The sequence below is a fragment of the Passer domesticus genome, chromosome 8 (assembly GCF_036417665.1).
Source record: "Passer domesticus isolate bPasDom1 chromosome 8, bPasDom1.hap1, whole genome shotgun sequence".
Taxonomy (NCBI): domain Eukaryota; kingdom Metazoa; phylum Chordata; class Aves; order Passeriformes; family Passeridae; genus Passer; species Passer domesticus.
Window position 1 is genome coordinate 25,517,223 of NC_087481.1, and position 24,344 is coordinate 25,541,566.

The 24,344-nt window shown below is 50.6% G+C and overlaps 2 protein-coding genes and 1 long non-coding RNA gene across 3 annotated transcripts in view; 1 reads left to right on the top strand and 2 right to left on the bottom strand.

The window, feature by feature from the left end:
* Positions 1-1,109: 1,109 nt before the first annotated feature.
* The window catches only part of LOC135305592 (uncharacterized), a 36,459-nt gene continuing 13,224 nt past the window's right edge, over positions 1,110-24,344 (top strand). Inside the window, exons 1-5 of the mRNA XM_064429328.1 lie at positions 1,110-1,131; positions 1,547-1,879; positions 2,439-2,556; positions 2,918-3,005; positions 19,844-20,203. Of these exons, the coding sequence (XP_064285398.1) occupies positions 1,110-1,131; positions 1,547-1,879; positions 2,439-2,556; positions 2,918-3,005; positions 19,844-20,185 (903 nt within the window). The 3' untranslated portion in view covers positions 20,186-20,203. The remainder of the gene's footprint in view (positions 1,132-1,546; positions 1,880-2,438; positions 2,557-2,917; positions 3,006-19,843; positions 20,204-24,344) is intronic.
* On the bottom strand, positions 3,514-10,668 carry LOC135306217 (uncharacterized). The gene is made up of 2 exons (XR_010367043.1): positions 10,055-10,668; positions 3,514-9,618 (listed from the first exon to the last, which is right to left on the bottom strand). It is a non-coding gene; the product is annotated as an uncharacterized LOC135306217 (long non-coding RNA).
* On the bottom strand, positions 13,222-19,887 carry LOC135306212 (killer cell lectin-like receptor subfamily G member 2). Its single transcript, XM_064429803.1, has 5 exons — positions 18,485-19,887; positions 15,138-15,236; positions 14,860-15,035; positions 14,561-14,661; positions 13,222-14,474 (listed from the first exon to the last, which is right to left on the bottom strand). The coding sequence occupies exons 1-5, from the start codon at positions 19,152-19,154 to the stop codon at positions 14,360-14,362; spliced, it is 1,161 nt and encodes a 386-aa protein (XP_064285873.1). The 5' UTR covers positions 19,155-19,887; the 3' UTR covers positions 13,222-14,359.

A 24,344-nucleotide genomic window follows, 5' to 3' on the forward strand; every position in this document is an offset into this window, starting at 1 on the left:
TCTTACCATGGCTCATCAAGGGGTTCCTCTCAAGGGAAGCCCTTTCAGACCAGGCACAGTGGGGTTTGCCCTCAGTTTGAACCTGACAATGATGAAATGGGGCTCTTTCCCTCAATTCATGCAGGATGATAAAGGTTTTCTCCTTCCATTTAAACATGGAAATCAAGGCAAGCAGTGATTGCCTGTCAAGGGAGGCACCCAAAATGATGAAAAAGGTGTGTTTTCCTTCAACTGAGACCCTTCAAATCCCAGGTGAAATGGGATCCTCCCCAGTTCATACACAGTCACAGAAAAGCTTTCCCCCCTCCATTTAAATCCCTTTTCTCCTCGTCACCCCCCATTTTTGGGGGCACTGGGGGTGGACTGGGGGCACTTCCCCCTCCTCCCTGCTCACCCCTGGGGCTGCTGCACCTTGAAGAGTGCTGAGCACTTCCCTCCCCGTTCCCTGCCAGTGTCCCTCTTCCTGGCAAGCCCCGGCAGGGATGGGGAGAGCCCTGGGCAGGAACTGGGAGCACCATTCCTGCCCAGGGCTCCTGAGATCCTCCCAGTGCTCCTTCTTGCTCACTCCTCCTGCTTCCACCATCCCTCCCAGTTCCCTCCTGGCATTCCCTGTGCTCCCAGTTCCCTCCCAGTGTTCCCAGGATCTCTCCCAGTGCTCCCAGCAGCAAAGCACTGGAGGCACAGCGTGCTCTGCTCTGGAAGAGGCGAGACTGGAGCTGCCAGGAGAGAAATCCCGAGTGGAAAAGCATTCCCTGCAGAGGAAGGGCTCTCCCCTCTCTGAGCACAGAGGCAGCTCAGGCTCCGGTGCTGACTCCAAACCACTCCAGCTCCGAGTCCCACTGCCCGAAATTGGGATGGCCCCACTTCCCAGCGCCCTGCTCCGAGCTCACACGGCTGAGGGGGCACTGCAGATTCAATAATTAATGCTCCTGGGCACTGCTTGAGCTCTGAGCTGCACACTGTCACACAGCACAAAACCCTTAACCAGGATGGGTTTCTCCTGCTGGCACAGGAAGAGAAGGAGAAATCCGACAGGAATGTTCTCCATCGCTCTGCCCAGGCTTTGGCAAACACTGCAGCTCCTGCACTCCGGGAATAACAAGTGGCCGATGAGAAGTGACTTTGATGTCAGTGAGCAGGTTATCATGGATTAATCTCGCACTGCAAAGCAGTCTTCACACCCACTGCTCTCTGCATCACCGAAAGAGTTTGGAGGCTGCTGCCCAAGGACCCTGAGTTGTGTCTTGCTTGTCAATCTCATCTGCCCCTTGTTTAATTGTAAAAACATAAATAAAATGCAGGGAGCATTGGCCCAGGGTTTCAGGACTTCCATATCTCTTCCAAAGGAAGAGGAAAAAGAGTGTTTGTCCCTAACCACAGAGTTAAAACGTTCATGTTATCCACATATATTTTTAAAGGAAAATTGGAAGAGTAAAATACCAATTACTGCGCCAGTTTTGCTCCCATCTATTTCTGTTCTCTTCTTTCACTTATAGCATCTCAAAAACACTTTTAAAATCCAAACTAAAAGAACATTGAGTCTAAGGTGAAGGAGACGCAATCTGGCTGCAGGCTTGTGGCACTCGACTGCCTGCGTTCCAGTCAGCGAGCTCATCCCCTCTGCAGGCACAAGCCAGATCCCAAAGCGCTGAGCATCAGCTTCTCAGGGGCGGCGGCGAGGCGCTGCTGCGGCGCTGCGCTCAGCTGTTCCCGGTGCCTTCGCCCCGCTCCTGCCGCCTGCGTGTGGCAGCGGCAGCCGCTCCGCCTGCGCTCCGTGCCGCGCCGCGGGGAGCCGGGAGCGGGCCGGGAGGCACGGCGGGAGGAGCGCCCGGAGCGGGGGGACTGCGAGGGGAACCCGGCGGCCGGGAACCGGGAGCGTGTGAGGGGAACCGGGAGCCTGTGAGGGGAACCGGGAGCGTGTGAGGGGAACCGGGAGCCTGTGAGGGGAACCGGGAGCGTGTGAGGGGAACCGGGAGCCTGTGAGGGGAACCGGGAGCGTGTGAGGGGGAGCTGAGGGTGTGTGAGGGGGACCCGGCGGCCGGAAACCGGAGAGTCTATGGGGGACCCGGCGTGCTCGAAACCGAGAGCGCGTGAGGGGGAGAGGAGGGCATCTGAGGGGAACGGGGAGCGTGTGAAGTGGAATTGGGAGCGTGTGAGGGGCACCCGGCGGGCTCGAACGGGAGCGTGTGAGGGGAACCGAGGCCGTGTGAGGGGCACCCGGCGGCTTCCCAGGCTCTCGGTGTCGCAGCACGGGTTAACCCCGTGAGGCATCGGGTGCCACCTCCCTGCTGCAGCAGGGCCATCCCCGAGCACAGGACACAAGATTCTGTCAGCGGGGTCTGGAATATCCCCGGCGAGGGAGACCCGCAGCCCGTGTGGACAATCTGTTCCTGGGCACGGCGTTGCTGAGCCGCCTCTCCGCTCTGTGCCCCGTCCAGGCGAGACCCCGGCGCACTTGGGCGGCACCACCGCGTTCGGGGATAACGTGGAGGATGAGTGGTTCATCGTGTACCTGCTCCGGGAGATCACCAGGGAGTTCCCGGGGCTGGCAGCCAGGTGAGGCTGAGCTGCTTGTGTGAGAGGGCTGCCAAGGGGCAGTGCCTGTGCTCTGGAGGTCCTGTTTTAACATTGCCCATCCTTGGAGGTGTTTCCCCATCCCAAAGACGTTGGAAGTGTCCAAGGGCAGGCTGGATGGGGCTTGGAGCAGCCTGGGCTAGTGCAGGGTGTGCCTGCCTGTGGCAGGGGAGTTGGAACCAGATGATCTTTAAGTTCCCTTCTAACCAACGCCTTTCTATGGGTTTATGAATATTAAAAAAAAAAAAAAAAAAAACAGAAACCCAGCGGACATGGATTCAGAAGTGTGTTGTTGTGCTCTGCAAGGCTTTTCCTACTAAATTTCCAATTTCTCCTTGGCCAGTATTGATGACAACGATGGAGAGTTTCTCTTGAAAGAAGCAGTTGATTTTCTCCCAAAGTGGCTGAATCCTGAGAACAGTGAAAACAGGGTGAGTAAAACTTGTGTACAGCTGGCACGGTGGCCACAGTGGCCTTTTCTGTAGCAGCTGGAGTTTTCTCTTGCACCTCTCTCTAGCCAAGTGGTCTGACTGCCTCTGAACATCCAGAGTGCTTTCTGTCCCTTGCTGTTGCTCCCTTCAGGAGCACTCCTGTATCCAACAGAACTTTCTAGCTCTGCTAAACCACTTGTATTTTTTTTTCACCATACTGTGGAGCGTTTAGGCAGAGGATTTGCTGCCCTCAGAGCAGGGAATGCTCAGGGCTGGAGTGTTGCTGTCTCTGTAAGGACACAAGCTTTTTCTGGCACAGGTGAAATAATGAGCAGACACCTTCCCCTGGATATGGATGGTTGCTAATGGCAATGGATTAAAATGGAGATCATTAATTTGTTTATTTTTCCCCTACTCCAAGATTCTTAAAAGGGCTGGAACACAACACCAAAATGGATTGCAAGTGTGCACCTGGAGTGTCAGGCCCATATTTCCTTTGTTTGAGGGAACAGAGTGAGGGAGCTGAGAACATTGCACTCAGGGCTTTTCTCAGGATCAGGAACCAGCAGAGGTCAATGTAGCCCCTGAAATAATGCTTTTAAATCCCTGGGATGCTCTGGAGCAGTTAGGTTATGCTGGTTCTCCTGAAGCACTTCCCTAGTTGAACATAAACCTGGTATTGTTGTTGTTGAGGAAACCAGATGTATTTGATAAACTCGTTGCAGTTAAAACAGGGATTCTCACTGCTGGGATCGTGGTCTCTGCCTGTCAGAACCCGGCTGGCTCTGTGCACTCCGGCAGCCACAACAGGGGTGGGAGCAGCTGGGGCCTGGGCTGTGCCCACAGCTGGCCCCAAAGAGCTGCCAGCTCTGCAGTGCACGCTGTCACTGCCATGGCAGGCACCAGGCGAAGGAGGAGCTCTTTGTCTTGAGGTTCCATGGGAAAGTTTGTCCCAGGGGGAGGGAGCAGGACAAAAGGAGCCCCTCGGCCTCGATTGGGAGGGGTTTTGTTCAGATACAAGTCAGGGGTGGATACAAACAGCTGAAAACAGGGAATGCTCAGGGGAGGAGTGAGGGGATCACAGCAACACCGTGGGGCCAGTCGGGATAGGGGGAGGAGAGGGAAAGTTCACATGGGCCAATGGGGCATCGTGGATCAGGGGAGTTCCAGGTGGGTGTTTCCATCAGGGATTGGCCCAGAGGTGAGTGGCAGGGAACATTCAGGAACAAGGGGCAGGGTGGCCTTGAAGACAGGCAGGGAAGGGACTAGAACAAAGGGAGGGGAGTACCTTGAGGGACAGCTTTAAGGGAGGGTACAACTTATGGACAAATCAACCTGGGAACGTTGAGGGATAACAGAATGAATGAACCATTTAGAAATAACTTAATGGAACAAACACGAACCACAACAGTCAGGCTCCCTGGCCTGTAATTAGCAGGAGCCTCCTTCCCACCCTTGCTGTCAATGGGTGTCACACTGGCCAGCTTCCAGCCAGCTGCAACCTCCCCAGTGAGCCAGGGCTGTTGGGAAATGATGGAGAGCGGCTTCCCAAGCTCCTCTGGCAGCTCCCTCATCCCCCTGGGCTGGATCCCATCTGGGCCCACGGATTTATGAACATCCAGGCAGCTCAGCAGTTCTCTGAGTGCCTCCTCCTGGATCTCAGGGGGCCCTTTCTGCCCCCTGACACCATCCACCAGCCCAGGAGGACACTTGTCCTGAGGACAAGCTGTGTTCCCACTGAAGGCCGAGGCAAAGAAGGTGTTGAGCACCTCTGCCTTCTCCTCATCTGCAGTCACTGAGTTCCCTCCCACATCTAATAATCAACATTGGTTGGTCTTGCCCTTCCTTTTACCATTAGTATATTCGTAAAAATGTTTTTATTATCCTTTACAAAAGTTGCCAAATTAACTTCAGACAAAATTTTGGCCTCCCTGATTTTTTCCCTGTATATCCTGGCAATCCCCTTAAATACTTCCTGAGAAACCTGATCCTCCTTCCACAGATGATACATCCTCCTTTTATTCCTAAGTTCCTTCAAAACCTCATTTCCCATCCAGGCTGGACGTTTGCCTCTCTGACTCCTCTTTGGGCACACAGGGACAGTCTGCTCCTGTGCCCTCAAGGTCTCTGTTTTGAAGCATGCCCACCTTTCCTGAACTCCTTTGTTTTGAGGGCTGCATCTCAAGGATCTTTCTAAGTCATAATATATCGTATATATTATGACTATATAACATATATTATGTCATAATACCATGCCAAAGTCTGTTCATGTTGGCTGCGCTCCCAGAGGTCTCTTTTAATCGAGCGCTGCTCAGTGAATGGTGGAACCACTACACCGCTCTCCTGCGTGACTCACAGACCCTCCCACAGCTATTTTTTGTTTCACTTTGGGAATGTTTACTGATGCAGTATTTTTAGAATATTTTTAATATTCTCTGTATTTTATTCCCTTCACTCATGCCAGCCTTTCCCACGACTTTTTTTAACCAGCAATGCTGCCCCCACAGTGCCTCAATGTAGCTCGTTTAATATAACCAGGTGGAGGACACCAGGTGGTGCAGCTTTTTATTCTGTTTATTTTATTCTTTCAATCTTATTGCAGCAGCACCTCACCCGTCCCTTGGTGCAGCTCCTTTAGAGACAAGGGGCTGTCTCAGCAGGGGCTGCTGCAGCAGGGCAGGGGCAGGGCCAGGCACATCCCAACGCTGGCGGTGCTCGGAGTCTGTCGGCCTGTGCAGTTCAGGCAGATCAATCCCAATTGTCAGAGATTTCCACCACCTGCTATTTCTGCCCTCTTTTCCTCCATGGATTTGACAGCTCTTGGTTTCCTCCCACAGAGCTGGAAAGGAAAATGCCTGCCTGCCCCATGGCCGTCCCCACTGCCTTCCACCGCTCCAGCCTTGTCCCTCTTTCTCTCCCCTTTACTTTGCTCCACGTTCTCCCTGCCAGCTGGCAGCAAAGCCATTTCAGCCACTGGCACCAGCTGCCTCCTCTCCCTCGCTCCCGTTTTGCCCACTCGGAACTCCCGGAGCCACCGTGGGGCCGGGTCCTGGTGCAGGGAATGATGGCAGCGATTCTTGGGCTGGGCCGGGCCAGGCCAGGGGCCCGGGGCAGCAAAACCGCTCTGTGCCTCTGCTGCTGCCCCTGGGCAGGCAACAGAGCACAGCAGGAAAGGCTCGGGGCTCTCAACAGAGGCAGCCAGAGATCTCTCACCCATCATGGGTATAACAGACCCCAAGTGGGGACATTAAATTGAATTGAATTTATTATCAAAGAAATCAGAGCAAGGGAATGAGAAGTGCACTAAATCCTAAAAATGCAGCTTCCCCACACAGTTCTCTCTTTCCTGTGCTTCACTTTGTCCCCAGTTCCCTCCCTCCTCTCCACACAGCGGCACAGAGGGATGGGGGTGTTTTGGTTTGAAAACAGGGATCTCCTAAGGAAGGCAGGAGCCTCCCTGGCAATGGGAAATGTAAAAAACCCTTCCCTTGGAATTATTGTCATTCTGAAATTAAGGGGCTCTCAGGCAGAGATATGAGAATACAAATAACAGTTCTTTAATAGTGTGTACAAAGCAAAGAAACAAGAAACTTGTTTATGGTCCTATTTATTATTTGTTGTTTACAGTGAAACATATAAGGTACTATTAGTAATACTCTTATTTTAATAATTAATACATGGAAATTGAATTTGTAAAGTTTTTTAGATAAGGTATAGAGGTGGTATTTTATTTTAAAATAAATTGTTTAATTAGGATTTAATGTTTGTTTTAATTTTTTGTTAATTTTTGTAATTTTTGAAGTGGTTTGTGGATGGATTTTGAGCGTTTCAATAAGTTTATATATTTTTAAAATAATTTTAGTTATATTTATGTGCTAGTGAGAGAAAATTGATGGTGGTTTTGTTTCCTAAGGTAGTATGTTCAATAGTACTAATATTTGTTAATATATTATTATAAGGAAATAGTATTGATTTTTTTTTTTGTTTAATTAATACTCTGTTTGGTTTAATTGCTTTGTCGTTATAGTTAAGGTGAGTTGAGGTAAAAACAAATTTAATGTAACTACTTTTGTAGGGTTTTAGGGTTTAAAATTGTTTTTGCAGTTTTTTTTATAATGATGGGTGGACTCTTTTATGCTTTTTGATTTTTTTTTTAATATTAGGTGTTACTGTAGTGAGTTGTTTGATATTATAGGGGGCTATTTTTAATTTCAGAGGGGATGTTTTGCTAGGTTTTATTTCTATCAATGACTTGGTTTTTGTTTGCTTTTTTTTGTAATTTCTGTGGGAATTTCTTAAGATCAATAGTTTTATTTTTAGGGGGCACAGGACTGGTATAATTGTACTAAAGACTTGAGGTTTTGTATGGAGGATGATGGGGAGTAACATTTAACTGTGGATTTCTTTGATACTGAAACCTAATACAGAACCCGGTTGTTAAAGAATTCAGAGTTTTTAATTGCTGGGGTTTCAAGGGTGTTTTAAGAAGATTGGGGTTCAGGGATACAATTGGTGACGGGATTTGTTTGGTTGGTGACTGCACGCTCAGAGTTGTCAGGGTTTGGTGCTGGTTATTTTTGGGTTGGCATCAGTGTACTGATTAAAGAGATTGTAAAGGGTTTGTTTGGGCTCAGAGTGGTTAAATATTTGGTGTTTGAACTTGTTGATTCACAGTAACTTAAACGTTTGGTTTTGGTTGATTTAGAGGTATATTTGTACTGTAAAAGTAAGGAAAAAAACTAATACATGCTAATATATTATTTGATTTAACTTTATGTTGTTGTTTAATTATTCTTGCTAAAAGATTTTTTTATATATTTTAATTTTTTTTCCTGTATTTCGTTTTTGTGGTTTTTCAAATTTTTTAGGGACTGGTTAATTCTAAGGCACTGAGTTGTTTTGATTATCCTTAATGTTTTCAAGTAGGATATTTAGGGATTTTTTTAACATGATGGATACTCTGCTTTTGCTAAAAGAGCTCTGTGACATTAAGGATTTTTATAGTTTTAACATTGCTATAAAAGTTAAGGTTTGCAGTTTTGCAGGTTGGGGAGGGGATGCTGGGTATGAGCTGCAGTTTGTCTGTGTGCCTCACGTCTGTGTGTTTGTGGTTTTGTTTGTGGCATCGTTAGTGTAGTTTGGTGTGTGATGTGGTTTTATGGCTTTTGTTGGAATCTACTTAGCGTTTGTATTCGTGGAAATAAAAGCAAATTTCTTGTCTTAGGTTGTAAAATGAAATGAATTTTTCATTTGTCTCAGGGTTTTAAATTGAAACTGAAGGAGAAGTTGTAAATTTTGTAAGGTCTTAGCACTGGTTGGGAGCTGTATTTTCTGTGGCTTGACTGTTTTGTTATCTTCTCTCTAAAATATTTTTAAGGTGGGATTTCTTGTGGTTTTGATGTAGAATTTTTAATTTAGTGTTTTGAACTTCTGTGATTATGTTGTTTTGAATCGATTTTATTCCTTTTTGAGTTGGTGCTATAATGAGCAATTGTCTATGTAATGTAAAATTCGTTATTGTGGCTGTTTTTGATGGGCTGGAGAGGAAGCTCCTGTTATAAAATATTGACAAATAGAAGGTGATTTTTTTGTATTTTTTGCGGTAAAGCTGACTAGTGATATTTTTGTAATTTTTTTTTACTGATGGCTGGAACTGAAAAGGCAAATGGAAGAGTATTTTTTGGATGTAGTGGAATGTTGAAAATACAGTCTCAAGTTGATGACAACAAGAGGCCAGTTTCTTGAAATTATTCAAAGAGAAGGAAGTCCAGGTTGCAGGGGTCTCAGGTTTTCTAATATTTTGTCTCTTATTTTTTTAAAGTTGTGCAGTAATTTCGAGGAATCAGACGTTTTCTTGTGAATGACAAACACTGGGGAATTCTAAGAGCTATTTGTGGGATTGATGTGATTCTTTGGTAATTGTTCATTTATTAATTTTTTGATGGTATTTAGTTTTTTCCCTGCTGGAGGCTACTGACTCCCTCAGACAGGGCTGTTAGTTTTGATGATAACTTTGCAGTGGTCGGTGCTGCTGTGGCTCTCATTAAAAACTCCCTTCTGTTTCTGTTCTTCCCTGGGCCAGCGAGTCTTTCTTCCCCGCTGGGATGGTTTCTGCAGCACGAGGGGCCAGGTGGTCCTTGGCTTCTCCTCAGGCGGTGTGGCAGTCACCACGAGCTCGCTGTGGGGACACGCTGTGACCGCTGTGACTCTCAGAGCCCCGTGGGTGCTCCCAGGTTTGATGGCGCGGCCGAAGCACAGGAGAAGGGGCAGCGCCGTGCCCGGCCCAGCTGGGACATTCGCTGCTGGACTCGCTGTGTCACACTGCTGTGTCACACTGCACGGTGGCTCTGGCTGTTCCCTGGGGACACCTTCTGCCCGAGGGCATCGGCTGTGCCTGAAGCTCTCGGTGCTGTTCCTGGGGTACGCTTTGCTTGGTTCCAAGCGCAGTCTGTCCATGCGGGCCTGGCTCAGTTACAGTCACTGGCTGTGGGAACTCAGTACATCACTCCGGATGTCCAGAGCTACCGAGACAACCCTTGGGGGGCTCGGACGCCCTGGAATGTTGCCAAAAGTACCTGGTGGCTTGACTTTGATCCTTTTAAAGAAATGACACCTGAAGGTGAGGAGATGAGAGAATTTCAGGTCTGAATGGTGAGGGGATGTTATTCACTTGTTAGAAGTTAAGTTAGAATGCACTGTACAGGGGGGTTTTATGTGTTGTACAGGGGGGTCTAGAATTCTGTGCATGGATCAGGAGTCCCAAGATGGAGGGATTTGGGCGTGCCCTGTCCTTCTTCTTTCTTCTCCTTGGCATCCATGTTCAGGATGATGTTGGCATGTGTGGATTGGTTCATAGAGAGAGTACACTTGCCAACAAGGGCAGAAAGTATTGGGAATTAAAGGTAAATATCTAGTACGTAGTTTTCATTATAAAAGAGACAACCGCCTCGTGGGCGGGAGAGAGTGCCCGTGGCTGTCTTGCTGATCAGACCTTGGCTGGACAGACAGAAAATCTTTGTAGATAAGAAATAATAAACTCGACTGAAGACCTAAAAGCAAGAGTCCAGACTCCTTCTTCAAAGCACGGCCTGCCCAGAACCACTTTTTCCCGTGCTGGGGCAGAGACAAGTAACAGCCGACCCCGGCAACTGGCAATGCGGCAGGAACCGCTGTCGGTGCTTTGGGCTGAATTCCTTACTGCTGGAGTGCTGTGAGCAAGAGCCAAAGCTGTCAGCTCTTAGTTACAAGGTACTGAACTAATACTTGGGAAAAATGAAAACCTAAGAATTATGTTTTTGTCTCTGCTTAGAATTAAAAAGGCTTGTCCCTGTTGTGAAGTGCTAGTGACCCCTGTGGGCGTAAACTGATGACAAAAGTTTGTTTAAGGGTAAGTTAATGTAGAAGTTGTTGGTTTGCATCGTGCCGCTGGGGGGGTCAGCCGGGGTTGCTGGGGAGGTTTCTGGTGGTTTTACAGACCGCATCTGCTCTCAGTTTGTGTGCGGTGGCGCTGCCGCTGTCTGTTTGTGACACGGCGGCGCTGAGCGCTCCTGGGGGAGCTTCCCACAGAGGCTTTTCTGTTCGGTGAAATTTGGAGCGACAGCGATCGGTATAATGCCTCTCTGTTCTGTACTGAGGGTAAGTATCAGGTGATCTTGTGTTTTTCTCTGCTTCACAACAGTCTTTTTTTAAACGACGAAGTTTTTTACATTAAAACATGGCTCTTTAATGGGCTCTACCTGTAAAGCAGGGAGGGTCTCTTCAATAGTTTTGGTTTCAGCCTCAGCAGCTCTTTGGAAGTTATTTCCCAGCGAATCTTGGGGCTTTGTAAGTTGTTCCCGCAGTGTACGAGTTGTGTGGTCGCGATGTGCTGTGGAGTGCTGAGCTCACTACAAGCTGAGAGCATTTGTGGCACTGCTGGTGGCTGGTCTGGTGCAAGAACCCTTTTACTTTTATTGTTCGTATTAGAAAAGGCAAGGCTTTCATTCACTGAGGATGTGCTGTTTCCTTAGGAAACTGCTTTTGAACTGCTCCTGCCAAGCGATCTAAAAAGGCAAGAGAAGGTTCAGTTTTGGCTGGTTGAATCAGGGAATTGGCATTTTCATGGGTTCTTGCAGGTTGTACAGCTAAAAGAGTTTTTTCTGGATGCATTTTTATTATCTCTTATTACTGCTCTAGAAAGGGATTCGGCTTGGTCCTCAGCTTTATGGTTTGGAGGAGCTCTCGCTAATTGACTGACTGTTAGTTGGGCATTAGGAGTTCTAGCAGAGCTCTCTGTTGATCTGTGAAGATGCTTTCGCTGTTCTAAGTCCCACAGAATATACTGAGAGTTTGTTAAAATTACAGAGGGAATATTAGGACAGTCTGAAGGTGTTAGGTGATAAGAATCATATTAACTTCTCCCCACGTTGTTAAAATACGGGGATCTTAAGTTGTTGTCTTTAAAAGCTTTTCTTAACTTCTCAGTATCCTAATGTGCTATAGGCTCCCACCGAGGATTGGCATTATTTTTCTTCTATCGAACTGGCATAGCAAGGAGTTTTCTATATGGTGAATTAAAATCTTTCTCTTGCATGAGTTTAGGTCTAATCTCAGCCCAGTCAGTCAGCTCCTGTTCTGTGTTCACGGGGCTGGGATGGAATGGGATAAACTCTTCTCTGCACTGGAGTCCGTGTCCTGCTTCATTTGCGAGTCGAGGAGTTTGCAATCCCGGGTTTTTGTCACGTTCCTCTCTTTCCCAGCAGGCGGAGCCTGTCCTTTTTGCAGCCTGGCAGAGCAGGCTCGCTCCTGTCCTTGGCAGAGCTGCCCTCGCTCCTGGCAGGGCAAGGCAGGGCTGGAAGATCCCGGGCGGGCTGGGATGGCAGCGCCGGGGGCACCGGGGCAGCGGGGCTCGCTCGGGCTTTCGGTGCCTCCGGGCAGGACTGGAGGGCAGGGAGGGCTCGGACACACAGCTTGGGACGCGGACGGGTTTGCAGACAAGACTGAGTGCTGTGGTGTGTTTCTTATACTTTACCTCGGTTAAGTTGTAAATTGGCTCGTTCCGTGTACCCCTTTATTTGTAATGATTCTGCCCTGGTTCTCCCTCTCCTTGCTCACCCCGTCAATCCAGTTTTCCCCTCCCCGTCACCATTGGCAACCCATGTGTCTGTTCCCGAGTCCCTCCCTGGTGCCCTGCCCCTCACTCGGTGGCCCATCCCTTCCATCTAGAATCTTCCAGCCAGGGCATCGAGTGATTGGTTCAGGGGCCAGGGCCCCTCCCCAGGCTTTTCCCTATTGTGTCTATCACCCTCTCCTCACTCCCACCTTCCTGTGGATTGGCTGAAGACCAGACTCCACTTCTGTATCCTCCCCTCTTTATAAGCTAGTGTGAGACCGCAGTTTGGAGTTTTCAGCCATCAGTCCCCCTGGATACAATAAATCTGGATTGTACTGCAGCTGGAGCCTGTCCCTTCCCTGCTGTTGGGTAGCAGCCCTCTCTGTGGATCCTCATCCCTTCAGGCGAAAGCCTCAGGCGCCCTCCTGACCGGACCAGGGATCGGGAGGGGGCCCCACTGCTGCTGGTGGTGCTGGCCACAGCCAGCAGGGACGTCCCGAAGGGGCGATCGTTCTTCCCCTTCGAGGCCAGCCGCCGCTGCACCTGAGCAAGTAGAAAGCTTTGCAATTTGTTAAAATAACTTAATTATTGCCTCAGTTGTACAGAGGCAATGCGCATGTGGTTGTATGGTTTTGGTTTATGGTAAAAGTATTGTACAGTTTGAGTTGAACTGGGTTTCAGAGGGAAAGTGAACACAGAAATATTATTTAGAGTAGGAAATTGCTTTTGAACTTAAGATAGTAAAGGTTTTATTTTCTGTTTTGAAATATTATAAGAATACAATTTGATTAGAGTTTTAAGGCTTTTATAAACGTCTTTGGGTTGCTTGGATATTTTGTGCTTGATGATGTTTTTTAAAGCTTGTTTGATGTTGTATAATAGGAGATAATACTGGTTTCTGTTTGAGTTGAGCTAGTGATGTAGGTAGAAGTCTTGACTGGGCTTGGGTTTTTCTTGAAGAAGAACTAATTCTTTACAGTCTTATTTCTTTGTAGTAGCACTGAACAAAAAGTATTTTGAGGTTCTTTAACTGCTTAAAAGATAGGTGACTTATTGGGTTTTTTATAATGGAAGCACTGTTTTGTTGGGTCTTTTAGTTTCCATGAAGACAGGGAAACTGAGAAGTGTTTTAAAAGATTTTATTATCAGTCTCAATAAATAATGAAAGATGAGAAATATAAAACTTTGTGTTATTCTATTAAAAGCTAACTTCTTTCCTAATTACAATACCTTATAAATGTTTTTCAAGCTATTGGCTTTTCCCACACAATACTGCCATTACTTGAACACCCAGCATCCATATTTCTACCTCATGTAGACCTATTACAATGCATCTTTCATAGTTCTGATTCTCTGAAATATCTACTCTTTTTATAGAGCCATATTTCACAATTTACTAAAACATATTTCTAATTCAATCTCCGTCTCAACAATATCATCTCTATTCCACAGCTTTCCTAAGTCAACATCCCTGAGCTCAATATTTGCATACAGATACACAAGACTGTGTGAACTTTCTGTCCAAGTTCAAAAGTTCTGTACCACTCCATTCCTGGTGGCTACAGAGCAGTGAAAGCTCGGGGCAGCGCCCGAGAGGCAGCGGGGCCGGGGCAGCGACAGCCAGGTCTGAGCAGGGCAGGGAGAGGCGAGCTCAGGATCCCGGGAGCCCGAGCAGGGGGGACAGGGCCCGCTGCCACTGACGGTGACAATGAGGGCCCCGTGCAGGGGCTGCTCTCACAAGCATGGGCTCGCCCCACAGCAGGAGAAGCAGCTCTGGGCTGGGTTATGGCCAAGGCAGCGAGCAGTGGCTCTGACAATCCTTCTCCAAACAGGACAGGGACAAAGAGCCAGCAGCTGACAGACCCTTCTTCACAGTCTGGGGCCTGATGCCGAAAGCAGGATTCCTTCTCAGCACATGTCAGCTGTTCTTCCACTCCCAAGAACAGTACAAAAGTGTCACATTCAGGCCAGTTCATGATGATTTACAAGACACCAGGGCAATTTGGATTTCCTATTGGAGCTTGTTGTGTGATGAGGGCAATGCAGTCACTCCAGGCAGCATCGGGGGCAGGATGGATTGCAGAGCCTTTTCCTTTGCACACCCAGCCCAGCGCTGGCACTGGGCATGGATGAAGAGGCACTGAGGTGACCCTGAGAGCGAGGGCAAGGCACAGGGTGCAGCTGAGCAAGGACAGCCCTGGGCTGGGCTGAGAGGTGAAGCTGGCACTGCCCAGCGTGGAGAAGGTCCTTTCTGCAGCCCCTGTCACAGGGGAGCCTGGGCCTTGCTGCAGACATACGGCCGCTCCTTTGAGCAGTTCTCACTCCTGAATCTCTCCTCAGCCAGGTACACACACTCGGAATCGCCAAAGACAGGAACCCTGCAGGGAGGAGCAGAGGCAGGCTGGCTGCCAGGGAACACCTTGTGCCCTGTGCCCCAGGCCCTGCCCGGCTCCCCGGCACTCACCGGGAGCTGTAGCTGCTGCCGTCCCCCCAGTGCAGGCGCTCGCCCCGTCTGCGCAGCCCGAGCCAGTAATCGCCGTTCCCGCGGAGGCGGAAGAGCAAACCCTGCCCAGGAGAGAGGAGTGGGAGCTGCCCCGGCCCTCGGGGGGACCCGTGCCCGGGGCTGCCCCCGCCCGCCGGGGCTCCTTCCCTGCAAGGCCCCGGCCCAGGGCTGCAGCCCCGGCCCCACGAGCACCGAGCCCGGCCCAGGAGCACCCCCAGGCTGCCCTCAGCCACCCCACACCGCCCGAGCCCCTCACTCACCATCTCCTCCTCATCCTTCAGAATGGCCAGGGAGGCCCCGAGCTCCGAGCACCGTTCCTCAGCCTGCTCCCAGGTGTTGGAATCCCTTGACAAGTAGTAGCAGATCCCCTTGTAGCCAACCCAGTCAAAAGGACAGCACCGCAGGGTCGCAGACATAACTGGACCCTGTGCTGCTGCTGCAGGGGGAAGAGGAGAAGGTGTGAGGATTCCCCTCTGCAGGGAGCAGGGAGCCCGCTCTGCCCCGAGGGGCTGGGCCCAGGCTGCTGCCCCTCTCTTACCTGCCTGCACAGCCAAGGCCACCCCCAAAGCCAGCAGCAGCACCAGGAGCAGCAGAATCAGCAGCGCCGTGCCCACGGGATGGCTCCTGAACCATTCACCTGGAGCAGGAAAGAGCTGCTGGCTGCCAGAAGCAGAGCTGGCCCTGCAATCTGCTCAGCCCATGGCCAGGGAGCACAGCAGGGACCCTCAGTCCGTGTGGCCCTCACTCAGCTGGCAGCCAGAGAGCCAAGAGCCTGGACATGTTGCAGTTCGTTTGAGGGGACTCCCCGGAGTGTCCCCGGAGGGTCCCCTAATCAGTGAGGTCGCTGGCAGCAGCAGGCAGGCAAGGAGACTCCACACGGCTTCCGAGGGTGCTGATTAGATGAGGGTTTATTGGGGGTCCCACCCCCGGGAGCAGCATGGGTACTGAGGGAGAAGGGGGAAAGGGGGAGAGAGGGAGAGCCTAGGGAGAGAAGGGGCCAGGAGAGGGTGTCGTCTCCCTCGCACAGCTTAACAGGGAGATCCAAAGTGGGTGAGGAACAGGACTTGGGCCAATGGGATTGCAGATAGATGAGACTTCAGGGAAGGATCACAGGCTTGGAATAAACAGTGCATTTTTGAGGGGTGAGACAGAGCAAACCATTTAACTAAAATGTAACACCACAATTCACCCTTTTATCGTTAGAAAGAAAAGATAAAGCGAAATATGACAATTAAAAAATGAAGTAGTAATTTCACAGTTTCGCAGCGTAAATATAAATACAATTGCAGTTTTACAATTTATGTTTTAAATAGCCCATTTGACTTGATGTTTGCTCTTGGTGGTAGCAGCAAAGATAAAATGAGCATTTAATTGTAATGAGCATTTAATTGTAATAAACGGGTTATATGTATCCATATTGCAGATTTTAAACTAATTTAAAGCTTAAGTGCTTAAGGACTTCAGCCTTTGGCACTACGCTCATGTGAGAGTTTTGGGATTGGCCTTTTCAGCGTGACTGGCCTAACGGTGTCTAACCTTTTCCAGCTGGCTTTTCAGACCACCACAGCCCCCTGTTTTAGGCTGAGGCACCGACTTCTGCTCCCCCTCTCAGGGACAGGGGATCATCTGGAGCCCCCTGCACTCCAGGCAGGTTTTTGGCCTCAGATCTTGAGTCTGAGCTTTACTGCTGCTTTCACCTTCCAACTGCTTTAACCCAGAAGACCCCCAGTTTTAGGTCCTTAAAAGAAAAACAAAAAGAAAAAAAAAGAAATTTGGCTTCAGTTACTACCTATACTCAGGGAGCATTCACCACAAAAACCATCAAAGTACTTTCCCAGACTCCATTTTAGGTTATCAGTCACCCTCAGAACCTCCTGAAGACAGCATAAACCCAACAGCAATTTCAATTCAGCAGTCTAATACTGTCTGAATCCTCGCTATTAAAGAAACAATTGAAAACAGCTTCTCTTTGGATCTGCCCTTGTGACCTGACAGGCCCCTGCTTTCTAAGAGTGAAAACAGGAAAATCTGCAATATGAACACACATTTAAACTAGAAAAGCATAATTGTAAAAACTACTTCATGGGGATGGGAGGGAAATGGAGAGAGGGCAGGTATTGGATAAGAATGATAAAAAAGATTAGAGGGTTTTAGGATAAAAGTTCTAGCTGACGAACTCTTTTCAGCTAGAACAAGTGGATAGGAATTGGGAATTGAGGAGGTTATGGGGAGCCAGGGACTCTGCAAAAGAAAAACGTTTTTGGGGTACCCTGCGCCTTCGAGTGGTTTGCTCCCAGTGAACTACCTAAAACAAGGAAAAAAGGGGTGTGGATTGCAGAGAAGGATATAATCTAGCTCTTGGAGTAACAGGGGAAGGAGACCACAAAGTAGAATTTTCAATTCAATGAAATGTTGAGGCTTAGTCGTGTGGCTGCTGTGCTGGGCTCCGCAGGACGGAGTGGATTCCCAGGGGTTTGTTAAGGGGAAGGCGGGGTAGGGATGGAGTTAGGGAGAAGGAGCAGCGAGGGGAGAGAAAGACTGAGGAAGGAGGTCACAGAACTGATGAAACCAGTTTTGGGGGATGCGGGGCTCGGGCAAAGCTGAAAACGGCATCTTGCTCGTCTGGTGGCTCCCCGGTGGAAACTGGTGGGCTTTGGTTCCTCCTTTCGCCGCTGCTGTGGTGCAGAGCATCGGCTGCTGGGGCTCGGCGATCCGCACGGCCCGCCCGCTCTGCGGGGCCACCATCTCTGGGCAGGGGACAGCGGGCTCGGCCCCGCCGCGGCGGTGGTGGCTCCCGGTGATGGCTCCCGGTGGTGGCTCTGAGGCAGTGGTGGCTCCCGGTGACGGCTCCCGGTGGTGGCTCTGCGGCAGTGGTGGCTCCCGGTGATGGCTCCCGGTGATGGCTCCCGGTGATGGCTCCCGGTGATGGCTCCCGGCGAGCGGCGGCTCCGAGCAGCCGCGTGGCGACCACGTTGCGCGGGGGAGCCGGCAGCTGCTGGCGGAGATCTCAAAGGCTGAGTGGGCTGTGGTGGTGGGGCGGCGGAGCCCTGACTCACCGGATCTCTGCACGGGGCTGGAGGGGCCAGCGGGGGCCGCGGATGCAGCCCCGCGTGGCCGCCCCACGGTGCCGAGGGTGGTGCTGAAGCGGCGTTCCGCGGGGCTCTGCACTGTGCCGGCAGGCTGATGGTGATTTCTGTCTTGGGGTTGTCCGTGCTTTTAGCCTCACACTGGGCACCATTTTGTGGCAGTTCCTTTGAGGGGGCTCCCTGGAGTGTCCCCGGAGGGTCCCCTAAGCTGTGAGCTCGCTGGCAGCAGCAGGCAGGCAAGGAGACTCCACACGGCTTCCGAGGGTGCTGATTAGATGAGGGTTTATTGGGGGTCCCATCCCCGGGAGCAGCATGGTTACTGAGGGAGAAGGGGGAAAGGGGGAGAGAGGGAGAGCCTAGGGAGAGAAGGGGCCAGGGGAGGGTGTCGTCTCCCTCGCACAGCTTAACAGGGAGATCCAGAGTGGGTGAGGAACAGGACCTGGGCCAATGGGATTGCAGATAGATGAGACTTCAGGGAAGGATCACAGGCTTGGAATAAACAGTGCATTTTGAGGGGTGAGACAGAGCAAACCATTTAACTAAAATGTGACACCACATGGACGCAGGCAGGGACACAGCTCTGGGGACAGCCAGGGACACAGCTCTGGGGACGGGCTGTAGGAGGAGAACTGCACAGCCTTGGGGGCAGCTGGGGCTGCTGCTTCCAGCCACTGCTGGGGCCCAGCAGAGCACCAGGCCTCTTCCAGACCTCGGGAAACAGCCACACACCTGCCAGCCCTGGCCTTGGCAGGGGACACTGGCCCCTCCCTAGAGACCACAGGGGTGGCCCTGCACTCACCCAGCAATCTTCTGTATCTGTTCCCTGTTTCTGACCTGTTGTCCAGGGCCTCATTCACAACTCCACGAATGGAGCACAATTCACTCTCCTCCTGCTCACAGCCAGAATCTCTCTTTCTGGAATAATCAGCACCTTGCTGCCCAGACATCAGGAGTGCTGACAGATCCTTTGGGAGCTCGGCCTCGGGAGCAGCTTTGCAGCCGCGCTGCTGGCACCCTGCAAGGGACACGCAGAGAGGTCGCTGCTGGTGCCGGCCCTGCGGCAGCCCGAGGCTCAGGAGGGCGCTGCCAGCTCTGGCTGCGCTGTCCCCGCTGCCCAGAGCTGCGGCAGCAGCTGCGGAGACAAGCGCAGCCTGCGGGAGCTGCGCGGTGCCCGCAGCCCCGGCCCGGGGGCTCCGCAGCCGCTGCAGCCCAGCTCCGTGCCGGGACAGGCGCTGACAGCGCTGCGAGCTGCCGCCTGCTGCTGGCCCGGGGCAGCTGCGGCTCCGAGTGCGCCTGCCGAGGGCCAGGAGCCAGCAGCGCCGGCTGCTCGCCATTGTCCCCGCATTCCCTGCCCCGGCGCCCTGCAGCCCGGCGACACCGAGCTCAGCCGGCACGGCCGCTGGGGCTCCCTGCCCTGCCCGGGTGGAAAACGACCCGATAACTTTGGCTTTACCTATTAGCCTATGCATGCTGTTAGCGATTATAGCTATTTCGATATAGTATCAATTATAACTCTTTGTAGCTGGATGCTAGTATAATATAATCCATCAGTTTAAGTATGCACTGTATTGCTCATAGAACAATAGTGCAATGAATATAATATCTATGTATCACTTAGAGAAATAATAGTGTGGTGAATATACTGTTATAGACCTGAGCCAAACATCAGATCCGAAAAAGGCTTTTGTGTGACTGAAAACAGTGTAAGTCCATCCACTGACCGACCCATCCAAGTAATAAGATAACCGTGACAGAAACCAGAGCACTGGAGGACAATTAGAGACTACCATGATAAAATTACGGGGAACATACTGAAATCTTACCAGAGTATGCGAAACAGCAAGATGGAGACACAAGAAGAAGTAAAATGTATTGACCTGACAACCAGGATATCATGCATGCAAGCCAGAGTGTGAAGGACTGAGACACAGGAGTTTCCAAAAATCCGGAATTTCAAAAGAATGTTTGAATAATGCATCAAAGACGTGAATTTACATGTCCCCCAGCACGGTAACAGTATAAAGACACTGTTTGTATACACCGATGTGTTCCTTGGCTGTCGGTCAGGAGCTCCCCAGCACTGGAAATTCTGTCCTTTTTTATCCTACTATTGGTAGTAGTAGCAGCAGTACTCTAAGCAGTGAATTCTGTTTTTCAGACCCGTGAACGGCAAACCCGGCGCAAGGAACTCGCAGAACCCCCCGTGCCCCTCAGCCCCGGGCTGGGGCAGCACCGACCGCGGGTCCCACCTGGGCCGGAGCCGCCGCCGCTCCCGCTCCGCTCCCGGCCGCACCCAGCGGGTCGGGCTGCAGCCGATGTCGCTCCGGAGGATTCCGGCCGTGCGGACACAGCGCGCAGGGAAGCAGCGAGGGGCGGAGCGGCGAGGAGGCGGCGGGGGAGCCTGGCTGGGAGCGACTGCTCCGAGAGCGCGTTGTCAGGGAGGCCAGCGGTGCCGGTGGGGCCTGGCCGGTGTCCAAGGCACTCAGGATGTTTGGAATAAGGATGTTTGTCACAGCTGGTGAGTGAGCCTGCCAGAGGAGGGAATTTATTAGATCTGTTGTTTGTGAATGGAGATGGGCTGGTGGCAGTTGTGCTGGTTGGAGGCCTCCTGGGGCATGGTGGTCGTGAAATTACATTCTCAATATTTGGTCATATCGGGAGGAACATCAAAAAAGTTTTCACATTAGACTTCCTGTGGGCAGATTTTGGCCTGCTTAGGAGACTGAATTAGAAAGTTCCTTGGGAAGCAGCCCTTGAAAAAACAACGGAGTTCAGGAAAGGTGGGCATGCTTCAAAACAGAGACCTTGAGGGCACAGGAGCAGACTGTCCCAGTGTGCCCAAAGAGGAGTCAGCGAGGCAAACACCCAGCCTGGATGGGCAACGAGGTTTTGAAGGAATTTAGGAGTAAAAGGAGGATGTATCATCTATGGAAGGAGGGTCAGGTTTCTCAGAAAATATTTAAGGGAGCTGCTAGGGAATGTAGGGAAAAAATTATTGAGGCCAAAGCTCATTTTGAAATTAATTTTGCAACTTTTGTAAAGGATAATAAAATTGTTTTTACAAATATATTAATGATAAAAGGAAGGGTAAAGCCAGCTTTTGTTCTCTTTTGGATGCAGGAGGAAACTCAGTGACTGCAGATGAGGAGAAGGCAGAGGTGCTCAAGGCCTTCTTTGCCTCGGCCTTCAGTGGGAACACAGCTTGTCCTCAGGACAAGTGTCCTCCTGGGCTGGTGGATGGTGTCAGGGGGCAGAACGGGCCCCCTGAGATCCAGGAGGAGGCACTCAGAGAACTGCTGAGCTGCTTGGATGTTCATAAATCCGTGGGCCCAGAGGGGATCCAGCCCAGGGGGATGAGGGAGCTGCCAGAGGAGCTTGGGAAGCCGCTCCCCATCATTTCCCAACAGCCCTGGCTCACTGGGGAGGTTGCAGCTGGCTGGAAGCTGGCCAGTGTGACACCCATTGACAGCAAGGGTGGGAAGGAGGCTCCTGCTAATTACAGGCCAGGGAGCCTGACCTCAGTGCCCAGTGAGGTCAGGGAGCAGTTCATATTGGTTTCCTCAGGCAGCACTCGATGGCCCACGGATTTATGAACATCCAAGCAGCTCAGCAGTTCTCTGAGTGCCTCCTCCTGGATCTCAGGGGGCCCGTTCTGCCCCCTGACACCATCCACCAGCCCAGGAGGACACTTGTCCTGAGGACAAGCTGTGTTCCCACTGAAGACCGAGGCAAAGAAGGCCTTGAGCACCTCTGCCTTCTCCTCCTCTGTAGTTACGAAGTTCCGTCCTGCATACAAAAGAGATAAAGAGCTGGACTTTCCCTTCCTTTTATCATTAATATATTTGTGAAAACATTTTTAATTATCCTTTTCAAAAGTTGCCAAATTAAGTTGAAACTGAATTTTGGCCTCCCTAATTTTTTTTGACATGCCGTAGCAACCCCCTTAAATACTTCCTGAGAAACCTGACCCTCCTTCCAAAGCTGATACATCCTCCTTTTATTCCTAAGTTCCTTCAAAACCTCATTGTCCATCCAGGCTGGACGTTTGACTCATTGAGTCATTTTTTGGCACACAGGGACAGTCTGTTAGGACAGTTAACAGGGCAGTTACTGTGCCCTCAAGAGCTCTGTTTTGAAGCATGCCCATCTTTCCAGAAGTCCTTTGTTTAAAGGTCTGGTTCCTGAGGAACTCTCTGAATAATCTCCTGCATCGGCTGAAGTCTGTTCCTGTTGGTTGCACTCCCTCTGGGCCTCTTAAAATGTGGGGGCTGCTCAGAGAATGAGGAAGCTCAACGCCTGGTCCTGGTGACTGACAGACCCATGATACAGCTGTTTCCAGTCACACTACAGCAGTGTTTATCACTCATTATGTATTTTTAGAATCTTATACCATTCTCTGACTCTTATTCCCTTTACATATCCCAGCCTTTCCCATGACACTTTTTAACCAGCAATGCTGCCCCCACAGTGCCTCAATGCAGCTCTTTCAATATAACCAGGTGGAGGAGACCAGGTGGTGCAGCTTTTTATTCTGTTTATTTTATTCTCTCAATCTTATTGCAGCAGCACTTCACCCGTCCCTTGGGGCAGCTCCTTTAGAGACAAGGGGCCATCTCAGCAGGGGCTGCTGCAGCAGGGCAGGGGCAGGGCCAGGCACATCCCAACGCTGGCGGTGCTCGGAGTCTGTTGGCCTGTGCAGTTCAGGGAGATCAAATCAATCCCAATTGTCAGAGATTTCCACCACCTGCTACTTCTGCCCTCTTTTCCTCCATGGATTTCACAGCTCTTGGTTTCCTCCCACACTTTCCAGCTGGAAAGCAAAATGCCCGCCTGCCCCATGGCCGTCCCTGCTGGCTTCCATCGCTCCAGCCTTGTCCCTCTTTCTCCCCCCTTTACTTTGCTCCACGTTCTCCCTGCCAGCTGGCAGCAAAGCCATTTCAGCCACTGGCACCAGCTGCCTCCTCTCCCTCGCTCCCGTTTTGCCCACTCGGAACTCCCGGAGCCGCCGTGGGGCCGGGTCCTGGTGCAGGGAATGATGGCAGCGATTCTTGGGCTGGGCCGGGCCAGGCCAGGGGCCCGGGGCAGCAAAACCGCTCTGTGCCTCTGCTGCTGCCCCTGGGCAGGCAACAGAGCACAGCAGGAAAGGCTCGGGGCTCTCAGCAGAGGCAGCCAGAGATCTCTCACCATCATGGGCTGAACAGGCCCAGAGCGGGGACATTAAATTGAAATGAATTTATTATCAAAGAAATCAGAGGAAGGGAATGAGAAGTGCACCAAATCCTAAAAATGCAGCTTCCCCACAGTGCTTTCTCTTTCCTGTGCTTCACTTTGTCCCCAATTCCCTCCCTCCCTCCTCCCCACACAGCGGCACAGAGGGATGGGGGTGTTTTGGTATGAAGGACAGGGATCTGCGAAGGAAGGCGGGAGCCTCCCTGGCAATGGAAAATGCAATCGCCCTCTCTCCAGATTATTATAATTCCGGAATTAGGGAGCTCTCAGGCAGACACGGGAGCAGGAACAGCAGTTCTTTGCCGGTGAGCCCAGCAGAGCACGGCCCGGCGCAGCGCGGCCCGAGCAGCCCCAGCCCGGCCCTGGCCTGGCCCGGCCCCGCGACGCTATCCCGTTTAGTCTATTAAAAGCAAACTTATTTCCTGGTTACAATATCTTATAAATGTTTTTCAGCCTATTAGCTTGTGATAAATGAATATGATTCGTGCTAAGAATTGCAACTGTATCGAAATTTTAGAGAATATTTGTTGAAAAGTATTAGAGGAAAAAGATATGTAATTAGTGTCAGGAAACAGATGTTCTCAGATGTTCATGAGAAAACTGGGTACAGGATGGAGTATTGAGATGAGCAATATCCTAAAACAGAACTGCCCTTTTGATGAACAAAGCTGGCATGACTCCCAAAGCAGAACCAGCCCTGGGATGGACAACACTGGGATGATTCCTGATATCTATGAAATAATGAGGCTTCTTTTTGGAATATAATGCTGGTTCCTGTAACACAAGACTTGGGGCACATGCGCAACCTGTGGGGCTGTTCAAAGGGCAGTGAGGATGAGGAGAAGCCTTCATCAGATGCGACCACCGAGAAGCCAAAAGACCCCTGAGCAACAAGCGGAGCAGTGCAGTGTGGTGAGGTGGATTTTAAGAATAGAAAATAGGAGGGGATTTACAGGGAAATATTGATGAACATGTGTTAGCATACAGTATATCAGTTGTGTTTGGATCCTTTTGCCTTTTGTACGTGAGACAGGTGGGAAGGTGTCACCACGTTTCTCTTCACAGAGAAAAGCAAGGCACAATTCTTCCCAAGGATTTCTGAGATTCACATTCTCTGTACCTCACAGAAAGGAAAAACAATGCTTATCTGCTGTGCCCGAGTTGAGCCAAAGTAGAGTGCAATATGGAGATTGTTTGCCCAGAGTGATGGTGCTTTGTTTCCTTGGCCTGCCTCAGGGCCAAGAGTGTCAATGTGTGTCGGGACTGTCGGCTGACAGCCACGAGAGTGACGAGATTCTGGGCTGTGGAGTGCAGTTGTGTGCAGAGATGCTTGCTTGGCACATTTGGTTTAGATGTAATGTAATATAGTGATATAACACAAAATAATGTAGTACAATGAAGTAATTAATTAGCCTTTTGATAAAATGGAG

Excerpts from the sequence above, each read along its gene's own strand:
- LOC135306212 (XM_064429803.1), bottom strand. The coding sequence starts at position 19,154 with ATGCATAGGCTAATAGGTAAAGCCAAAGTTATCGGGTCGTTTTCCACC. Across the intron at positions 15,237-18,484 it reads CAGATACAGAAGATTGCTGG|GTGAATGGTTCAGGAGCCAT; the intron begins GTGAGTGCAGGG and ends TTCCTGCTCCAG. Across the intron at positions 14,475-14,560 it reads GGCAGCAGCTACAGCTCCCG|GGTTCCTGTCTTTGGCGATT; the intron begins GTGAGTGCCGGG and ends TCCTCCCTGCAG.